Source organism: Schistocerca americana, chromosome 2 (genome assembly GCF_021461395.2).
Source record: "Schistocerca americana isolate TAMUIC-IGC-003095 chromosome 2, iqSchAmer2.1, whole genome shotgun sequence".
Taxonomy (NCBI): Eukaryota; Metazoa; Arthropoda; class Insecta; order Orthoptera; family Acrididae; genus Schistocerca; species Schistocerca americana.
Window position 1 is genome coordinate 1,097,316,816 of NC_060120.1, and position 21,359 is coordinate 1,097,338,174.

Here is a 21,359-nt window from a genome sequence, read left to right on the forward strand (position 1 = left end):
TAATGATTTAAATTAATGTACGTAGTGTAGTATAAGAAAAGCTAAGCTTTCACTTAATTGGTCTTTTTAGCAGATGTTATACTTTAAGATATATCACCTAAATGTGCCAATAAATTTTAAACAATGGTTTGGCTCGAAATTATTCTAAATGGCTGGGACTCAAAGTGTTAAGATTGAAATGAAAGTCTGTGATTTAAGAAATTTCATTGCACATTCTCACAAGTAACGTAATTCATCTTGCGTTAAAGGAAATTTCCTTTGAAAATAACAGTTTTCAAAGAACCATTCGCAATATTTTCCTGCGACTTCTTAGACACGGTTTCATTTCAGCAGGTGCCAGAGAGCACCAGAAAACAGGTGTTACTGTGCGTGAACAGTTACTGTGTCATAGGAAGCCTGTATGTTCGTACACATAGAGCATTAAGAGATATTACATGATGTCATAAAAGAAATATGACACCAGAGGATACTCTAAGATCATAGGAATTTCGAAAACCATACTAGAATGCATAATTTGGCTTAAGGGACACTTTCATACATCCAGATTCACAATGAAGTAGGTCCCCACCTGATATCGTGCTTCTCAGGATGCAAATTTTCTCGGAGTATGCGTGCTGTACTGTCCCATGTTTGGTTTTTTTATTATGGCATAATGTCATACATGCCAGAAGATGAAAATGTGCAATTAAAATTCAGTGAACCATTGAAACTAGCCAAAACTGAGGTATGAAATACTTTGTTTCTTATAAGCGGACTACTTCTGTGGAAATGATTAATCAGAGCCACATTTATTTAGCAAACTGACAAAAATAACTTCAATGTTCTGCAAGGCAATTAATGCTTGACTGTCAAAAATGTGGAAAGAAAATCAGACAACTGAAACCAATATTTTTGCCTTCCATAATTATGTGAATGCATTTAATTCATTTGATAGTTCCTGGTCACAGAAATCCGTTATGTTTTCAATTGATGTTTGAACTGTAAATGACAAGGAAACAACAAAATCACTAAACATAAACAGGGGTCTCTATGCCCCTGTCCATTACAACCCATCGTGCTCTGTGCATGCACAAATCTGGAAGCTTGGGTGCACCAAAAAAATTTTTCTGCGTGGTATGACTGTCTCTTGCTACTACTGCAGCTACATTTCCAGTAGCCGCAAGTGGGAGAAGGTACTACTCATACACAAGTCAACTGCGCATGCACATGAGCCCACTGGCAACTGCTGAAAACGAACTTAATGTAAAAAGATGTGACATCACACTCATCAGAAGCAGTTTGCTGTTATGAAGTATTCCATAGTCTTCATCCTAAAGTCTCTGACACATTTTGCCCTTGGCAGGCACTTGTGTGTGCACTGTGTTTTGTTGTTGTAAATGGTGCATTTCCTTTGAAACTTAAGTTTCGTTTTGGCTTTATTTTGTCTTTTACATTTTATTGCTGCAGTAGTGAGATACAGAAAAATTCTTTGTTAGACTATCAGTTCTTGACAGTCTAAATTACAAAAATTTAACTAAAGATTAAAACAATGAAAAATTCCCAGAATTCTAAAATATTGCTGGGTTTTTCCCAGTTTTCTCCTGATAAAAATATTCCCGGGTTTTTCCTGGATTTCCCGTTTGTCCTGGAGCATATACACCCTAAATAAAAATGTAAAAAGAAAACAGTAATTAGTTTGATGCATGGAAATGTTGATAAAAAGATTGAAATTAATGGAAAATGTAATTAATAAAAGAAAGAAGAATCCGCACAAACCAAACCATTTACACAAAGTCATGAAGAGGGATGAAAAGTCAAGTTATTTAGCTACATGTAATATGCAGTTTTGTTAAGCGCAAATGCTGGTTTGCTATAGCTCCCCACCATAGTCTATCTTGTGCAAGGCTCTTTATTTCTGGTTAATTGTTGAAATTTGCAGCCATTTAAACTTGATAACTGCAAACAATTTGTTTCTCTTTTTGGAGTTTTAACATGTCCTTACCCCTCCTCCTCCACCTCCCAGCTCATACATAAGTTTCCTTCATTATGAAATTGATGACTCCTTCATGCTTCAAGCTTCGGTCTCTCTGTACAGCTTTTACCCCCTCCCCCACTTTTCTCTGTTACCAAATCTGACAACTCCTTGATGTGTTAGGATGTGTCCCATCAACTGATCCCTTCTTTTACTCATGTTGTACCATAAGTTCCCTTTCTTCCTAATTTTGTTTAACAGTTTTCTTTTACTTATCAGATTTATCCATTCAATCTTCAGAATTCTTCTGTAACACCACATTTCAAAAGCTTATATTCTCTTTCTTTCTGAATTGTTTACCGTCCACATTTCACTCCTGTACATAGCTAAACTCAAAGCACATATTTCTAGTAAAGTCGTCCCAACATTTAGGCTTATGTTAGATATTAGAATGATTCTCATTTCCAGAAAAACTTTTCTTACTATTGAAATATTTACTTTATATGCTCTTTACTTCTCCCATCGTTAATTATTTTGCTCCCCAAAAGCAAACCTTGTCTCTTACTTTCAGTATCTCAATTTCTAACTGAACTCCATAAATATCATGTGATTTAATCTGACTTAATTCCAACACACTTCTTTTACTTTTGTCTCTTTAAGACATTATCTATTCTGTGTGACCTATCTTCTCTGTCTTTGAGAGAATTACAAAGTCACTGAAAACTTTGTCCTGTACTTGAATCCCCTTTTCTAAATTTGTTCTCAATTTCCTTTGTTGCTTGCTCAATGTACAGATTGAATAATATTGGGGATAAGCTACAACCCTGTCTCACTCCATTCTCAACCAGTGCTTTCCTATTGTGCCCCTCACCTCTTATAACTGAGATTTGGTTCTGCACGATTTGTAAAAAAGCCTTCTGCGCTCTTTCTTTTACACCTGCTTTCTTTAGAATTTCAAAGTGTAGTCCAGTCAACAATTTGAAAAGCTTTGCCTAAGTCTACAAATGCTATAAACAAAGGTGTGACTACATTCAGTCTTTATTAGATAAGTTGTAGGGTCAGCATCGGCTTGCACGTTACTACATTTCTCTGGAATGCAAACTACTCTTCCATGAGTTCAACTTCTACAAGTCTTTTCATTCTTCAGTAAACAATGCGTGTTAGTACTTTGCATTCATGACTTACTAAAATGATAGTTCTGTAACACTCAAACATCTCAGCACCTGCCTTCTTTGGAATTCCAGTTGTTACGTTTTTGTTGAAAATGAGGGAATTTCACCTGTCTCATATATATACTGCATATGACAGGGTTTGTTTTGTTATGTATGGTCTCCCCTTACTCCAGTTATTCTGCAGTTTCTGTCATATTCTCTTTAAGTTCATTGTATGCAATACATTTGATAATAATGTGAAATAAAGCAGTTCACACAACTTATTTTTGTTTGCGTGTATACATTACCCAATAATGGATCACTATACACAGTTGTGAAAACAGTTCAGTGTAATAACAAGAGCCAATTGAAAATTATTTTTCAGTTATGATTATAGATGCTGCAAATACTTTTTATATAAGAGGTGTTCAAATGAAAAGTTACAAAATGTCATAACAACCAAATCAGGGGAATTTGCATACACTGCTTTGCCATAACACAGCAAACCACCTGGGGATGTGCAGCATGCGTTGTCATCTCCCCCTGAAATTTGGAAGTTATGTCTTTGGCAGGCACGGTGTTACTCACCATCATTTTCGATGTCTGGAGTGCAATACCCATAAAATTCCTCATGTATGGAAAAACCGTGAATAGTGACGTTTACTGTCAGACTACCTGTAGCCCATGCAAGTCCATCGTGAGCAGATGACCTCGCTAGCTGAAAGACGGAGTGAAACTGCTCCCTGATAAAATGTGTCCACACATCTCCGAGCTCACACAAAGTGTAATGAACGATTTGAATTGGGAATGGCTCGAGCATCTACCCAACAGCCCAGTATTAGATAGCAACATCAGACAGAAGAAACTGGAGAAGTACCATAAATATCTGAACCCAACCTGATGCCGGATAAAGGGAAAACAAAGACAAAGACAATGACAGTGATGTCTGGAGTATACAAATAAATAAGACATTATGGAGAAATATTCTCAACTTCTGTGAGTGACTTCCATCCAGAAAAGGGATGTACCGCAGGGAAACTTTTCAACACGGATTTGAATACTTAGGACTTACCACAAACTTTTTTTTTTTTTCATTTTTGCTGGAACTTAACTAAACTCGGTCCGAACAGGCCTCGGAAGGCCCAATGGTACCGACCAGCCACGGTGTCATCCCCAGCCCTCAGGTGCCACTGGATGTGGATATGGAAGGGCATGTGGTTAGCACACCACTCTCCTGGTCGTGTGCCAGTTTACGACACCAGAGCTGCTACTTCTCAATCGACCAGCTCCTCAGTTTGTCTCACAAGAGCTGACTGCACCCCACTTGCCAAAAGTGCTCGGCAGACCAGATGGTCATCCATCCGAGTGCTAATCCAGCCTGACAGCACTTAACTTCAGTGATCTGACAGGAAACGGTGTTACCACTGCAGCAAGGCTGTAGGCATTTGCCGAAAGCATGTTGTTGTTGTTGTCTTCAGTCCTGAGACTGGTTTGATGCAGCTCTCCATGCTACTCTATCCTGTGCAAGATTCTTCATTTCTCAGTGCTTACTGCAACCTACATCCTTCTGAATCTGCTTAGTGTATTCATCTCTTGGTCTCCCTCTACGTTTTCACCCTCCACACTGCCCTCCAATGCTAAATTTGTGATCCCTTGATGCCTCAGAACACGTCCTACCAACCGGTCCCTTCTTCTTGTCAAGTTGTGCCACAAACTCCTCTTCTTCCAGATTCTATTCAATACCTCCTCAATCTAATTTCAGCATTCTTCTGTAGCACCACATTTCGAAAGCTTCTATTCTCTTCTTGTCCAAACTATTTATCGTCCATGTTTCACTTCCATACATGGCTATCCTCCATACAAATACTTTCAGAAACGACTTCCTGACATTTAAATCTATACTCGATGTTAACAAATTTCTCTTCTTCAGAAACGCTTTCCTTGCCATTGCCAATCTACATTTTATATCCTCTCTACTTCAACCATCATCAGTTATTTTGCTCCCCAAATAGCAAAACTCCTTTACTACTTTAAGTGCCTCATTTCCTAATCTAATTCCCTCAGCATCACCCGACTTAATTCGACTACATTCCATTATCTTCGTTTTGCTTTTGTTGATGTTCATCTTATATCCTCCTTTCAAGAACTGTCCATTCCATTCAACAGCTCTTCCAAGTCCATTGCTGTCTCTGACAGAATTACAATGTCATCGGCAAACCTCAACGTTTTTATTTCTTCTCCATGGATTTTCATAACTACTCCGAATTTTTCTTTTTTTTCCTTTACTGCTTGCTAAATATACAGATTGAATAACATCGGGGACAGGCTACAACCCTGTCTCACTCCCTTCCAAACTGCTGCTTCCCTTTCATGCCCCTCGACTCTTATAACTGCCATCTGGTTTCTGTACAAATTGTAAATAGCTATTCGCTCCCTGTATTTTACCCCTGCCACCTTTAGAATTTGAAATAGAGTATTCCAGTCAACATTGTCAAAAGCTTTCTCTATGTCTACAAATGCCAGAAATGTAGGTTTGCCTTTCCTTAATCTATTTTCTAAGATAAGCCGTGGGGTCAGTATTGCCTCACGTGTTCCAACATTTCTGCGGAATCCAAACTGATCTTCGCCGAGGTCGGCTTCTACCAGTTTTTCCATTTGTCTGTAAAGAATTCGTGTTAGTATTTTGCAGCTGTGACTTATTAAACTGATAGTTCGGTAATTTTCACATCTGTCAACACCTGCTTTCTTTGGGATTGGATTTATTATATTCTTCTTGAAGTCTGAGGGTATTTCACCTGTCTCATACATCTTGCTCACCAGATGGTAGAGTTTTGACAGGACTGGCTCTCCCAAGGCCGTCAGTAGTTCCAATGGAATATTGTCTACTCCTGGGGCCTTGTTTCGACTCAGGTCTTTCAGTGCTCTGTAAAACTCTTCATGAAGTATCGTATCTCCCATTTTATCTTCATCTACATCCTCTTCCATTTCCATAATATTGTCCTCAAGTACATTGTCCTTGTACAGATCCTCTATATACTCCTTCCACCTTTCTGCTTTCCCTTCTTTGCTTAGAACTGGGTTCCCATCTGAGCTCTTGATATTCATACAAGTGGTTCTCTTTTCTCGAAAGGTCTCTTTAATTTTCCTGTAGGCAGTATCTATCTTACCCCTAGTGAGATAAGCCTCTACAGCCTTACATTTGTCCTCTAGCCATCCCTGCTTAGCCATTTTACACTTCCTGTCGACCTCATTTTGAGACGTTTGTATTCCTTTTTGCCTGCTTCATTTACTGTGTTTTTATATTTTCTCCTTTCATCAATTAAATGCTGGAAGCATACTGAAAATGAAACCTGCTGAACAGTGGACACATTTCAGCATAATGTTTATGCACAATTCACTTTTTTACACAGTGGTCACTGAATGAATATTGCATTTCTTCTGAATGAGTTAATACTGCCCATAACAAATCCTTTGAAGAATATACGTACGGGGGCACCAAAGTTAGAATTTCGAGACACCTGGATGACAGCCTACATGAAGTTTGCAAACTGACACTACAGGTCTATCCAACTGTCCATTCGTGGGTTGAGAATATTCTTGGTGAGGGTACAGAGTTGCCCCACATTGTAATACTGTGTGAGATAACAGAGGGAATGAAAATAAAATAAACAAATTTTGTGTTCTAGTATCAAAGACAGCTGGGATCATTACCATAGTTAACATAGCAACATTCAGTGTCTGCACAAGATCTCGAATGTGACTTTACGAAGGAAACCTTTCATCTACTCTCAGTTCTAAGAATATAGAAAGGTAACTCCACTGACTGTTTGACCGCCTTGAGATAATATAATTTTGTTTATACTACAGCTCTGTGTCAGTAACTGTATGCATTATGATTTTTTGTATTTAAGTGTTATTCCGTTCCCTGAAAGCCACATACTGCTGTTGCTGAATACCCTATTACACACATTATATGTTGTGTGCAAAAAGAACATTTTTTTTTCCTTCCCCCCCCCCCCACCCCCCACTCCCCCCCCCCCCCACCCCCCCACCCCCCTTTCCCCATCCCCGCCCTGACACGTTTAGTCCAAGGAAAGCAACATATCCAGATTGTGGCATCTCTTATTTACAGGACCACAGTATAATTTCAAACTGTTCCCTGCAAGGCAAACTTCTACTTTCTACTATCTACATAAGAAGTCAACCACTGTTTAGCTTTTCCCCTAACCCACAATGTTAAAACTTATGCAAAAATATTTCATGGTCAAACACAGTTAAATGTGTTTCTTAAACTGAAGAAAATACCTACAGTTCGCAACCTATCATTTAGCCATTATACTTTGTAGGAGAACCCAGTATATTGTCCTTGTGTGCAAGTGTTCAACAGGGGTTACAACAAGAGTGCCACAGGGAAGTGTGATAGGACTGTTGCTATTTTCTGTATACATAAAAGATCTGTCAGACAGGATGGGCAGCACTTTGCAGTTGTTTGATGATGATGCTGTGGTGTATAGGAAGGTGTCAAAGGTAGATGACTGTAGGTTAATACGTGATGACCTAGACGTAATTTCTAGTTGGTGTGATGAATGGCAGATGGTTCTTAATGTATAATGTAAGTTAATGCGGATGAATAGGAAGTAAAAAAACCTGTAATGTTCAGACACAGCCCTGCTTGACACAGTCATGTTGTTAAATATCTGGCTGCAATGCTGTGAAGCAATATGAAATGGAATGAGCATGTGAGGATTGTGATAGGGAAGGTGAATAGTCAATTTCAGTTTACTGGGAGAATTCTAGGAAAGGGTGGTCCATCTACAAAGGAGATACTAGTGTGACCTATTCTTGGAGAATGGCTTGAGCGTTTGCAATTTGCACCAGGTTGGATTGAAAGAAGACATCGAAGCAACGCATAGGTGAACTGCTAGATTAGTTACCAGTATGTTTGATCAGCACGCAAGTGTTGTGGATATGCTTCAGGAGCTCAAGTAGAAATCTCTGGAGGGAAGAAGACACACATTTTAAAGAATGCTACTGAGAAAGTTTAGAAAACTGGCATTTGATGCTGAGTGTAGAATGATCCTATAGGGATCATGAAGATTAGAAATGAAAAATTTGATCAAACAATGCAAAATCCAGGATGGAATGTAACACTATTATGAGAAGGACTGTTGCTATTCACCATATAGCAGAGATACTGAATTACAGATACACGAGACAAAAAGACTGTCACAAATAAAGCTTTGGGCCAGTAAGGCCTTCATCAAAAATAGACGACAGAGACACATCCATGCACGCACGCACACACGCAAGCGCACACACACACAGACACACAAACACACACACACACACACACACACACACACACACATGACTGCAGTCTCAGGCAACTGAAGCCGCACTGCAAGCAGCAGCAATACCACATGATGTGAGTGGCGACTGGGTGGAGGTAAGGAGGAGGCTGTGGTGGGGAGAGGGGCAGGATAGTGGGGTAGGGGTGGCAGACAGTGCAGTGCTACTGAGGAGCACTCAGGGATGACGTGGAGAGAGGGTGGGCAACTATGTGCAGTCAGAAGGTTAGACAGATGGTGGGGAGAGGTGGGGAGAAGGGAGGGGGGGATAGCGGGAGAGGAGAAAAGTAGAAAGAGTACGTGCGATGGTGGAATGAAGGAAATGTATTGCTGGAATGGGAACAGGGAAGGGATTGGATGAGTGAGGACAATGACTAAAAAGTTGAGGTCAGGAGGGTTAGGGGAATGTAGGATATACTGCAGGGGAAGTTCCCACCTGTGCAATTCAGAAAAGCTGGTATTGGTGGAAAGGATCCATATGGCAGTGGCTGTGAAGCAGTCATTGAAATGAAGGGTGTCATGGTTGGCAGTGTGCTCAGCAACAAGATGGTCAATTTATTTCTTGGCCACATTTTGTCAGTGGCCATTCATAAGCACAGATAGCTTGTCATGCAAACAATGACTTGAATTATCCTCCCAACATTGTACAAAAGCAAATCTCCCATGCCTTATCTTTCCAGTCTCCCACCACCTACCAAAGTCCCCCCATCTGGCCACCGAGGAACATTGCCCTCATAACACAGTACCACCCAGGACTGGAGCAGCTGAATTACATTCTCCGCCAGGGTTTCAACGAAGTCTTGTCATGCCTGAAATGAGGAATGTCCTGCCCACTATCCTTTCCACCCCTCCCACATTGGTATACCACCATCCACTGAACCCACACAATATACTCGTCCATTCCTACACAATCCCTGTTCCCAACCTGTTACCTAGTGGCTCATACCCCTGTAACAGAGCTAGACACAGACCTGTCCCATACATCCTCCCACCACCAACTACTCCAGTCCAGTCACAAACATCACCTATCCCATCAAAGACCGGGCTACTTGTGAAACCAGTCATGAGATCTTCAAGCCAAGCTGCAACCACTGTGCTGCTTTCTATGTGGGAATGACAACCAACAAGCTGTCTGTACTCGTGAAGCCCGCATCTCGTGGTCGTGCGGTAGCGTTCTCGCTTCCCACGCCCGGGTTCCCGGGTTCGATTCCCGGCGGGGTCAGGGATTTTCTCTGCCTCGTGATAGCTGGGTGTTGTGTGCTGTCCTTAGGTTAGTTAGGTTTAAGTAGTTCTAAGTTCTAGGGGACTTACGACCACAGCAGTTGAGTCCCATAGTGCTCAGAGCCATTTGAACCATTTTTTGTACTCGTGAATGGCCACCAACAAACTGTGGCCAAGAAATATGTGGACCACCCTGTTGCTGAGCACACTGCCAAACATGAAATCCTTCATTTCAATGACTGCTTCACAGCCAGTGCCATATGGATCCTTCCCACCAATGCCAGCCTTTCTGAACTGCACAGGTGGGTCCCTACAATATTTTGTACACTCCCATAGCCCTCTCAGCCTCAACCTCCGTTAGTCATTGTCCTCATCCATCCAGCCTCTTCCCTATTCCCATTCCAGTACTACACAGCCCTCATTCCACCTATGCACCCAGCCCTTTTACTTCTCATCCCTCTCTTTGTCCAACCACCCGACTGCACGTAACTGTCCACCCTCTCTCCACATTGTCCCTGCGCACTCCCCAGCAGTACTGTACTGTCTGCCACTCCTACCCTGCTATGCCTCCCCCTCCCCACCTCAGCCTCCTCCTTAGCCCCACCCAGTCGCCACTCACATCATGCACTGGTGATGCTTCTTGCAGTGTAGCTTCAGTTGCCTGAGACTCCGATCATGTGTGTGTTAGTTACATTTGTGCGCACGCAAGGGTGTGTGTGTGTGTGTGTGTGTGTGTGTGTGTGTGTGTGTGTGTTCAAATGTGTGTGAATTCTTAAGGGACCAAACTGATGAGATCATCAGTCCCTAGACTTACTATTTAAACTAACTTATGCTAATAACAAGAAATACATCCATGCCTGAGGGAGGACACAAACCTCTGGCAGGAGGGGCACGACAGTCTGTGACATGGCACCTCAAATCGCGCAGCCACTCCGTGCGGCTGTGTGTGTGTGTGTGTGTGTGTGTGTGTGTGTGTGTGTGTGTGTGTTTGGATCTAATGGGTGCTTAATGGTGAGTTTATTAGTACCCTTACAGTCATTACAACAAACAAATGTGGCTAAAATCTCCAAAATTCTTGCACAAAGTAAGGAGTAAACCTATAAAAGGACAATCAATCACTCACTTCCACCTCACTTGCCTCTCACACACCTGAAGACAACTGAGAAAGGGTGGAAGATGCTACACCTGGGACTAAAACAAATATAAAAATGCAGAAGACCTAAAACAGTAACATAGGGAAATGTAACTGGCTGACCACATACACAAAACTATGGGTGAGTCAGTCACCCTATTAACACATTGAAATCATCTCCATACACTTTTCGGATACAATTTGAACGCATCACAAAACACAGGGGAATCAGCAAAATGCCGCACGTAATGAGAAGAATGGGCAAGGAGCACTACGTAAGTAGTTTGTGGATAAGCTAAGAATTTAGGTCTGTTGGGAAGCATGCTAGGATAGTGTGTGCAGTTCTGGTGACCACTGTGTCTGGATGGCACACATTTTCAACTTTCTCCATTGGTTTAAATCAATACCCACACACAGCCATTGATTGCAATTCCTTTGTGCCATTTATCTTAGCTTGTTACCTGTAGCTGCATATAATGCAGCTATCAAGAGTTCAGCTTTTACCTGAGTCAATAAGATTTTGATCTAACTTGCTGCCTATTGGCAAGATATGATTATTAAATATTGTGCACAACTATGGCAGATCACTAACAGTTTCATTCTCACACAAGAGAGGTGTAATATATTGAGACCCACATTCAGCCTGACACTTCTTTCACAACTGACCACATAGTTTTAATTGTGTTCTGAGAGCATTCTATTCTCTTTGAGTAATGAACTGTTTAAACTTGTCTTATGCCATTATACAGCACTTTTCAGTATTATCTGCAGTAAAATTCTGTTACCATTCTCTGACTGACCTTCACAATATGATACAGCTTGCATTTCCTGCTACATGATATTCTAAACGGGGAAGAGTTATCAAAGAAAGTAACACGTGTTTAAGGAAGTGACATTCGAGTTGCTGTGCGATTATTTTTCTTGTATCTCACGTGGTGCATAAACTAAACTTTGAAATATAACTTAGATTGTAGTCTTAATGACATGTCTTATTTGACTTATTGTTTTACCTCCATATGGTCATGTAAGTACAGTTGCTTAATCTGCTACAAAAATAATTTTATGATTGTATACCAGTCAGCACATTTTACTAAAATTACAGATTTATATTTGTAATTGATGATGACATGAATACACAAGTGATCCTAGTAAATCTCACAGCAGCAGTGTACTCTGTGATATGTAATGTGGGACAGATGCACTTGGTGAAACGTGTTGTAAATACTGGCTATAGTTTTGACATGCCAATGCATCTTATGTCTACTGTCCAGGTAATTAAGATATGAAGTACTTTTATATCTCACACTGGCTGCTTATATTATCCTATATTGAGGTATTAATGATAATAATTCAACCTAAGTATTATATTAATGACATGTAAGTTAGTTCTGATAATGACAATATTACATAAAGGATAGAATGCTCCTCGACATACAGCAGAGACGCTAAGTCACAGATTGGCACAATAAAAAGACTGTCAAACAAGTAAGCTTTTGACCAAAGAGACCTTCATTTGAACAAACATAACTCACACACACATGAGCACAGTTTCTGGATGCCAAGGCCAGATAGTCAATCATTCTCATGTGCCATTTCCAGGTGGAACAGATAAGGGAGGGGCAGTTTTTGGCTCCAGAAGTACCCTCCACCACACACTGTCAGGTGAATGGCAAACATAGATGTGAACAGGTTGTGCAGAACTAAGCTGCTGATGTGTCTTGTGGCACTGAGAAGTAGATCTGAGGATTGCTCAGCAGACAGTGGTTGAGAGACAATCAGGATTTAACATCTTGCTGATGATGCAACCGTTAGATACCAGGAAGAAGCTTTGACTTGGGAAGAATGAGGAAGAAAACTGAAAGCGTACTTTCCAAGGAGCTGTTCCAACAGGAAATTTGTGTAAACCGTAGAATGTGAATCTGGATGGCTCAATGAGGAACTAAACTCTAGTTCCCAAAAAATACTGCACCAGCGCAGAACTGACTGCAGTAGAAGTCACAATCATGAAAGCATTAGAAAGAAATGGAGGTGGCTACCAGTGAACGGATAAAGGTACTTCTTTGCTCTGTTCCAACAGATGGTAGCATGGACTGGCGGATTTAAAATTGTCAGCCACCAAAGAGCGATGTCTTCAGCATCTTTTCTCAAGATCTTGGTACCCTTGTGCAAATAGTATCTCCTGTTAAAACAGAAAGGAAAAGCCGTATAACTACAGACAGTCATAAGAATGTTTCACATATATGCTCCATTATATCTGTTCATATTTCTGTCATATGTCAATAGTATTAATACAACAGCTGATGGCACAAATAAGGCTGGGCGATTTAGGGACTAACAGAATCGACGAGCCACCTAAAAACACATTAAAACTTTCATTTAATTAAATTCGGCAAGAGATCTGACACCACACAATACCAACAGTTTTCTTTCCACAGTATAGTTACTGGTTAAAAGTGAGAGTAAGTGCTTCAGCAGACCAAAGGCACTCATATAACCATACAAAACACACGACATTAAAAGGTGATGAACTGTGAGTGTGAAGTCACAAACACTGCATTCCATTTGATCTTCTTGCTGCAAAAGATAAGTGTGTGTCACAGAGCTGTGACCGATGAGGACCATTTCGTGCCTCCATTGTGTTTGAAAGGAAATGTGGTGTGGTTGGATAGGAGATTTGACCAGCCACAGCCTGTTGCTGGTCACTTAACAGCCTCTGCCTTTCCCAATCTGATATCATTCTCTTTGTTATCCGAGACAGGATAGACTTTAGAGGGACATTAAGATGAACTGTAGTGTTTTCCTGGCAGGCTGCTTTAGCTGCTCCATTAGCTTTCTCATTACCCTCGATTCCAATACATCCATGTGTGCAACAGAAGGCTACCTCTTTCTTCTGCCTTTTAAGATGGTATGTACTGTCCTTGACCATCTGTCTGAACTATCCTATCTGCTGGGTACATTTTCTGAATAACCGGTAGAGCACTAAGAGAGTCGGTGCAAACAAAAGACTTCCCTACACTAAGAAATCTCATCTGCTCCAGTCTCTTGTTGACTGCCCACATCTGTGCAAAGTACACTGAGAGCTGGTGTGGTAGACCGAGGCAATGTCATAATGCAGTGTGAGCAGATGATTAGGAATTTGTTGGAGCAACACTGGTACATACTGCCAATAACCATCATGTGTGCAAAAGTGAATGTCAAATGCCTGATTATTATTATTACACCAAAAACAATATGGCCAAAACAAGTGAATAATTTTATTTACATCTATCTTCTGCACTGGGAAGCTTTGTATTAAGCCCATTTTGTCTTGATCATAGGTCAAATGGGTTGATAGAAGAATGTAAATGGCTAGTATCCAGCCATAAAAGTACTTAAATTTTGACATTTTAATATAATGACTTATTACATATCATGATTAAATTGATTTGTATTAGTGATAGGCAAAAGCTAAACTATTATACAGCTATTTCAGAAAATGTAGTGACCCTTACACTGCATCAAATAATGCTTCCAAAAACTCAGAACTCACTTTGTGGATCAATCATCAGTGGCCACCTTCTTGCTTTACTAATTATTATGCCATTATCCACCGAAAAATTATCGACTGGTAACCCAGCAATATTCCATGCTCTAATTACAACTGGTTCTCCCAAAGTTGCAATGAGAGAAAAGTTTTGTGAGCATGGTATTCCCAGTTCTGTACAGGCTTTGTTCCACTCTCCTGTCAGTTCCTGAAACAACAGCTCTAGATGTTTAACTGTACTTATTATGAGCAACATAATTATCAGCGTCTCCTAAGAGCAATTATTATCATTGTTTCAAACAATGGAAAGTCCAGGTAGAATGTAACAATATTACAAAAAGGGAAGTTGCTACTCACCATATAGCAGATATGCTGATTCGCAGATAGGGACAACGAAAAGACTCTTACAATTAAAGCTTTCGATCATTAAGACCTTTGTCAACAATAGACAACAGACACACACACACTTTGTGGATGTGTATGTGTGTCTGTTGTCTATTGTTGATGAAGGCCTTAATGGTTGAAAGCTTTAACTGTGTGTTTTTGTGACCTGTCAAGTTGGAAGATGCAAAGATGATAGAATATTTCAATTTCCTTTTTCTGACCCCCCAGTAATTGATGGGGGTTATTTAAATAAATGAAAATAAGCTAAATTCTCCTCTATTATAAAAGAAAACACTTCATGTGTCAGTTAAAGAATGTTAAGAAAAGTGAAGTTAATTTCTAATATAAAACCTATGATTCTTGTAAATAATCATATAATTCTATGTCATATTCTACGTATATTATATGAAGACAATTAGACTATTGTGATGCAAGATATACCTAAACTGTATGAAGTGCATGAAGTGATACAGGTGGTTTACCACCATGAATACAGCATGTGCCTATGGTAAGAATTAAACAAGTATAAATAAACCACCTATAGCAGTGCAACAGTGCAGGACATCACTATAGAAGGGAAAAAATGAAGGAAGCAGAGGTAACAAATTAACCCTGTCCTCGATGGATATTTGTCATGGTGTCGATTGTACCAAATGCCTTCTTTGGACTCTGCAGTGATGTACGGTTTTTGTAGACTATGAACTAGAAGATGGGAACTTAAATGGCTCCTTCAATGCGTGGGAGGGGGGTGGGGTGGGGGGTGGGGTGGGGGGGGGGGGGGGGGAGACTGAGGACAATCATTGTGGTGTCGGTTGTACGAAGTAGCTTTGTTGGACTCTGCAGTGACGCAGGGTCCGTCATTGTTTATGAACTGGTAGACAGGACCTTATACAGCTCCTTCATTGTGGCTGTGGCAGGAATGAGACACACACAAGGCCCCAATGCTATGCAGACATACTGACTGGCTCTAACACTGCATGACAGTTACACGCTAGCAATGCGGAGTGGGGACTGAACTTAAATAATCAATACGTTCAATGTAGGGAGAATATTAGGAAACTAAGAACTGAAATAATAACAGTATAGAAAAGAGAAAAAAAGGAAAAAAATTAAATATTGTATATAAAAGAATTTTATAAAATCAATATTAAATAATGGGTAAAAGTTTAAAAATGGAAATGCAAGCTTGATATGAATAGGAGTACTAAAAATATAAAATAAAAACTTATTGAGTCTAGCCAAACACTAAAGTGTATTGACTACCCTCCAGGCCAAGGACCCAATATAGAAATTGTAATGTAACATCTGCTCTGAGTAGCGAGTAAACAACCCATAAACAACCAAAAATGTGCACAGCTATTGTATAATGTCGTCCAGTAAAGTGTGGACAATGCCAATATACAGTAGGGGAGGAGTTGTAGTATACTTAAACTTCAATACTTGAAAGACTGTAATTTTTTAAAATTGTTTTGTAATTTTTTAAACTGTTTCTCTTTCTCATGATTTACAGGAAGATAAAAGTAACGAGATTATACAACATGTGGAATAGAATCAATGTTATCTCAGTAAGTTCATTCTTTTTAATGTTCATTTATAACAGTTTTCTTTTATTAATCACTTGTCTTGCTTCAGATACATCCATGGTGGGATGTTTCATGCAGATGTTCCATCTTTTGTGTGAATGAAAAAAAATGTAAACTTGTATAAAAAAGTATTCAACAAAAGTTTTTGTATGTGAGGTCCACCAGTTATGCAAAACATTGTTTTTCTCAGTAACCAACCATGTTTCGCCACCACTGTGCCATCATCAGTGGGTTTTTGTTTTTATTTATTATTTATATTTGGTGTGCATAGATTTTCTGGATCACTTTTGTGTTAATTACTACAGGTAGCTGGTCATGTTTTTGTGTGGCAAGCACTTCCATCCTCCGCATCATGCTGAGATGTTGTGATGCATACGTAACTATAACAAGTATTTTCCACAAATAACATAGTAAAACACTTTTCACTACACCAGAACTGACTGACTGGGCTGGGGTACATAAAAAACCACTATCACACTGTGTTCTGGTGTAGTGAAAACGAACACAAACAGTATTTCTCATCTGAGATCGACAAGGGGGCTAGGATGAAAGAAAGATAAATGGTACAATGTGCACAAATGAGTACACAGAAGTGGTAGCTCATTTGTCACAGGAAATTTTACCTGATGACAGCTTTAATAAATGAGAGTTATGTGAAGTGGAAAACCAAATTGGTTAACTCTCCAAGAATACAAAGACCAAATAGCACCAGAAATAGTACCTGTTATCCAAGAAATGGAAGAGCTTGGGGGAGGGGGGGGGGGGGGGCAGTAAAAGCAGGATGTGCAGGAATGAGTTTTTGCCAGCAACAACAAGCCTCATGACCTAGTTCAGAAACATTCACATCAGCATCAGCTAAATGGAAACAAGGGCCAGTTCATGCAAATGGCTACACAGCAAATGAATGTATATGCACCTTGACTATTAGAGAAAAAATTGCTGAAACACCAGCAGCTCAGACATTTTCACAGGATAGGAAGACGATGGTCCCTGTATTATTTATTAGAAGTTTTCATGGGGTGTACCCACATGTGTGTAGTGAAAGACAAAAGATATGTTATGTCTGAAACTTCTCATTCTGGAAACATATGTTATGTCTCTTGATGTTTACAGCCAGACAGCATCCTGTGGGTGACTGATATGCTTGACAAAATTGAGACATATCAATTTGAGTGTGCTTTTTTGGCAAAGGACTGGACTCAAGGGATACAGGAACATCTACGAAAAGGGATTTTTAACCCAGAACCCTTTTCATTTAGAAATGGCCTATTAAGAAAAAATTTCAAATAATATATCAACAAATCAAAGTATTGGGATGATCCCTTTTCTCATAAAGACATTCTTTGCATATTGAAGGTAAAATTACTGCCTGACATTAGGAACAAATTAACCAGTGTGTCACAAAAGAAACTTGAAGAGTTCCTCTTGAAATTAGATTCAGTTGGCGTAATATGCGAAGATATTCGAAGTAAAGCTGGTTATTATTTTATGCCAGGCCAAAACTCTAATCACAATAGGAATGTAAGTGCTCAACATAAGTATCCTAATGAAAACAGATCCAATGGAACTACCACAATAACTTTATACAAAACTGACAAAGATCAAATGGCAACAATAATCATTTTAGACCAAACTGGAGTCCAGGGAGGTACCAACACACCTAAAATTTAAACCATAACCATCTGTCTTGGAATAAGCAGAATGGTAATCCACAACAACAGCAAACGATGACACCAAATGACACAGATTCAAGGGCACAACCTTTCCTAAGAGTACCTGAGGTTGTGGAGAGTGATCACAAAACCAGGAACTGACTCCGTCAAAGTGAACATAACTGACTCGTGCCCCAGAGGAGTGGATGAAGGGGACAACAGGGTCTATGATATGTATATTAAAATTTTGGATTGCAATGAAGCAGAAGATATGAAAGGGGAGTCGAAAGGAATACCCAATAATTCTGGTCTTGGAAGTATGAGCGATGGTAGAGGCTATACCAAAAGTCATTACTTCAGACACAGGAGCATCAGCCAACGTTTTAGCAGAAAGCTTACGAGGATGGTCCTCTAAGTACCCGACCCAACAAAGAAAACACAAAAATTTTGGAAAAAAACGTATTTATTTTTCAACATAATCTCAACATAAGCTCTATTCACTTTTCCCAGTGATGTTCAATAAATTCAACACCCTTTCTATAAAGAGAACTGTCTAATATCTCAAAATAACCATTAACTGCTGACATCACATCTTCATTCGCTGAAAATCTTGGTTATGAAATGGCACAAAAAAATCAGCTTTGTTGCTGCGAAACTTCACTAAACACTCAATTGAAACATCTTCATGACACGCGGCACAAACCTCGCACACAGTTTTCTCATGTCCAGATTTTCAGATAACATGTCTGCTAGGTCACACACTTTCAGTTGATGACCATCCAGTACCACTTTGTGGATTTTCTTCTCAATTTCTGGAGTCGTCACCTCATTTGGTCGACCACTGTGATGCTCATCTTGGCAGCTCATATGGCCTCATTTAAACTTAGCTACCCAATATTTTACTGTTGTCAACGAAGGAGAAGACTCTCCCAATGTAGAATTTAACTCAGCTTTAATATTGGTTGTGATGAGGCATTAAAAAAAAAAAAAAAACTGTATAACATAATGATGACCAATTTTCTCCATTTTCCAAGTTCACTCACAACATTCACTATTGATGGCTACCAAACAAATACTAAACAATGTGACGTCTTCAAACTTGAAACATATGCTTCCTCGATCACATATTTTCTAATCCATTCAACAATGACTGCCATCTCTCGGTCAGGCCTGGTGCTTATGGGACGAACCTCATATTTAAGAAGATTCCAGAGAGAAAAGATTTACTGGAGTTCCCAGTAAGAAACTGCAGAATAATAGAAGCAATAGGTACATTATCAGGGAATGTAAAAATACAGATGGAACTAAATATAATGCTAGGAAATGCAGCTATGAAATGCATATTCTTAGCAGTGAAAATTTACAAGCCGAATGTATTTTAGGAATGGAGCTGATTTGCGAAAAGTATGGAAACACACCTTCTCTGGGGGAAAATTTAGTTTCCAGACTTTTAACCTCAACTGATCTTGTGTGTCAACCTGGAACACATGGAAAATATTGTAGAAATGAAATAATATGCTTCATTCATGAGGAAGACCAATGCACCCACACATGTGAAACAGCTGCTATTGAGACAATATCATTGCATATACAGACTCATCTGAAGTTGTCTGGGTTAGTGCATCTATCAGACAGTTAGAAGCAACAATTCACAGAGCCTTTCTTAACATACTGAAGAGTATTTGAAAAATGACTGGCTACAATAAAAGCTATACATGCCATTTAAATGTTTTTCCTCATGAGCTGTATTGTCATAGATTCTACTTGATTCTTTGGCATCAACAAGTAGCTGTTTGGAGAGGACATCAAAAGCATGTTGTCATGGAATGTAATAGAACCATTACAAGCCTATACTGCAGCCCACTCCCAGTTGCACTGAAACCAGGAGGCAAAGTAAGATTAGTGCAGTACGCATGTGAGATAAACAAGATCATAATACTAGTGTGGGATCACTCAGAAAATGGTGACAAGCTTTTGTAGTGATTCCATGGAGTACAATACTTGAGCAGTACAGACTTAAAAACTTCATATTGGCTGGTAAGCCTGGAAGAGGAATCTAGAAAATACAAAACATTTGTTTATGTGGGTAGAAATTTAAAGTTCTAGACCTAGATGCAAGACCTGTCGCATACATCCTCCCACCACCACCTAGTCCAATCCAGTCACTAACATCACCTATCCCATCAAAGGCAGGGCTACCTGTGAAACCAATCATGTGGTCTATAAACTAGGCTGCAGGCACTGTAGTGCATTCTACGTATGCGTGACAACCAACAAGCTGTCTGTTCGCATGAATGGCCCCTGGCAAAATGTGGCCACGAAACAAGTGCATCACCCTGTTGCTGAACTACCCCCCCCACCCCCCCCCCCCCACCCCAACCACACTCTGCCCACTGTCTACTGTCTAACCTGCAGCACTTCACTGTCTGCCGACCCCACCATACTATCCCCCCCCTTCCCCGTACCAACCTCCTCCTTAGCCCCACCCAGTGGCCACTCCCATCATGCAATGGTGCTGCTGCTCGCAGTGTGGTTTCATTTGCCTGAGACTGCAGTAGTGTGTGCGAATTGCATTTGCACGTGTGTGTGTGTGTGTGTGTGTGTGTGTGTGTGTGTGTGTGCGTGTGCGTGTGTGCGCGTGTGTGCTGCTGAGTAGCAACTTTCCTTCTCATAATATTGTTAAATTCCATCCTGGATTTTCCACTCTTAATCTAAAGTTCTGTCATTTGAGTCAAAACTAAGTGCTGACACATGTATCTCAGCCTTAGATTGTTTACTGTGACCCAAGTTACAAAAACTCCAATTCTGCCTTGAAAAAAATAAAATTTGTGGGATGTATGATAGAGTCAAAGGATACTCTTCCAGATTCTGAGAAAATACAAGCTAGGTATGAAGAATTTTCCAGTAACAAAATGAAGAAACAACTGGAGGGTTTTCTTGAACTAACCTTGTTTTTATGAGATTCATGTCCAACCAATTAAAGAATGCCTAATTTTTATAAGTTTATTCTGAAAGAATTTATACTGGCGCTGGATGGCTGAATGCCAATTGGCATTTGAAGAAATCAAACATGACCTCAAGAATGCCCCTCTTCTATATTACTTAGAGATACCAGATTCATCTGCTGTGAGATTAGGCACCTGCCTATTCAAGTTATGGAAATTTGAGGAGAAAATAAAGTTTCGTTCAGTTGCATTTCCCAATCATACATTATCACAGATATACACTGCTGCAGTACAAGGATAAGGTGTATATATGGACAAGGAAAAAAAAATCCGTATTTCTTGGTTAAAAACACACACGAAGAAATTGAAGAAATGTATGAGGAGATAAAAGAAATTATTCAGATAGTGAAGGGAGACAAAACTTTAATAGTCATGGGTGACTGGTATTTGATAGTAGGAAAAGGAAGAG

General features: G+C 39.9%; 1 protein-coding gene across 1 annotated transcript in view; it reads right to left on the bottom strand.

Moving 5' to 3' along the window:
- Positions 1 to 21,359, bottom strand: part of LOC124594696 (dynein axonemal heavy chain 3) — a 1,186,267-nt gene that overhangs the window by 338,731 nt on the left and 826,177 nt on the right. Inside the window, exon 49 of the mRNA XM_047133063.1 lies at positions 14,333 to 14,519. Within this exon, the coding sequence (XP_046989019.1) occupies positions 14,333 to 14,519 (187 nt within the window). The remainder of the gene's footprint in view (positions 1 to 14,332; positions 14,520 to 21,359) is intronic.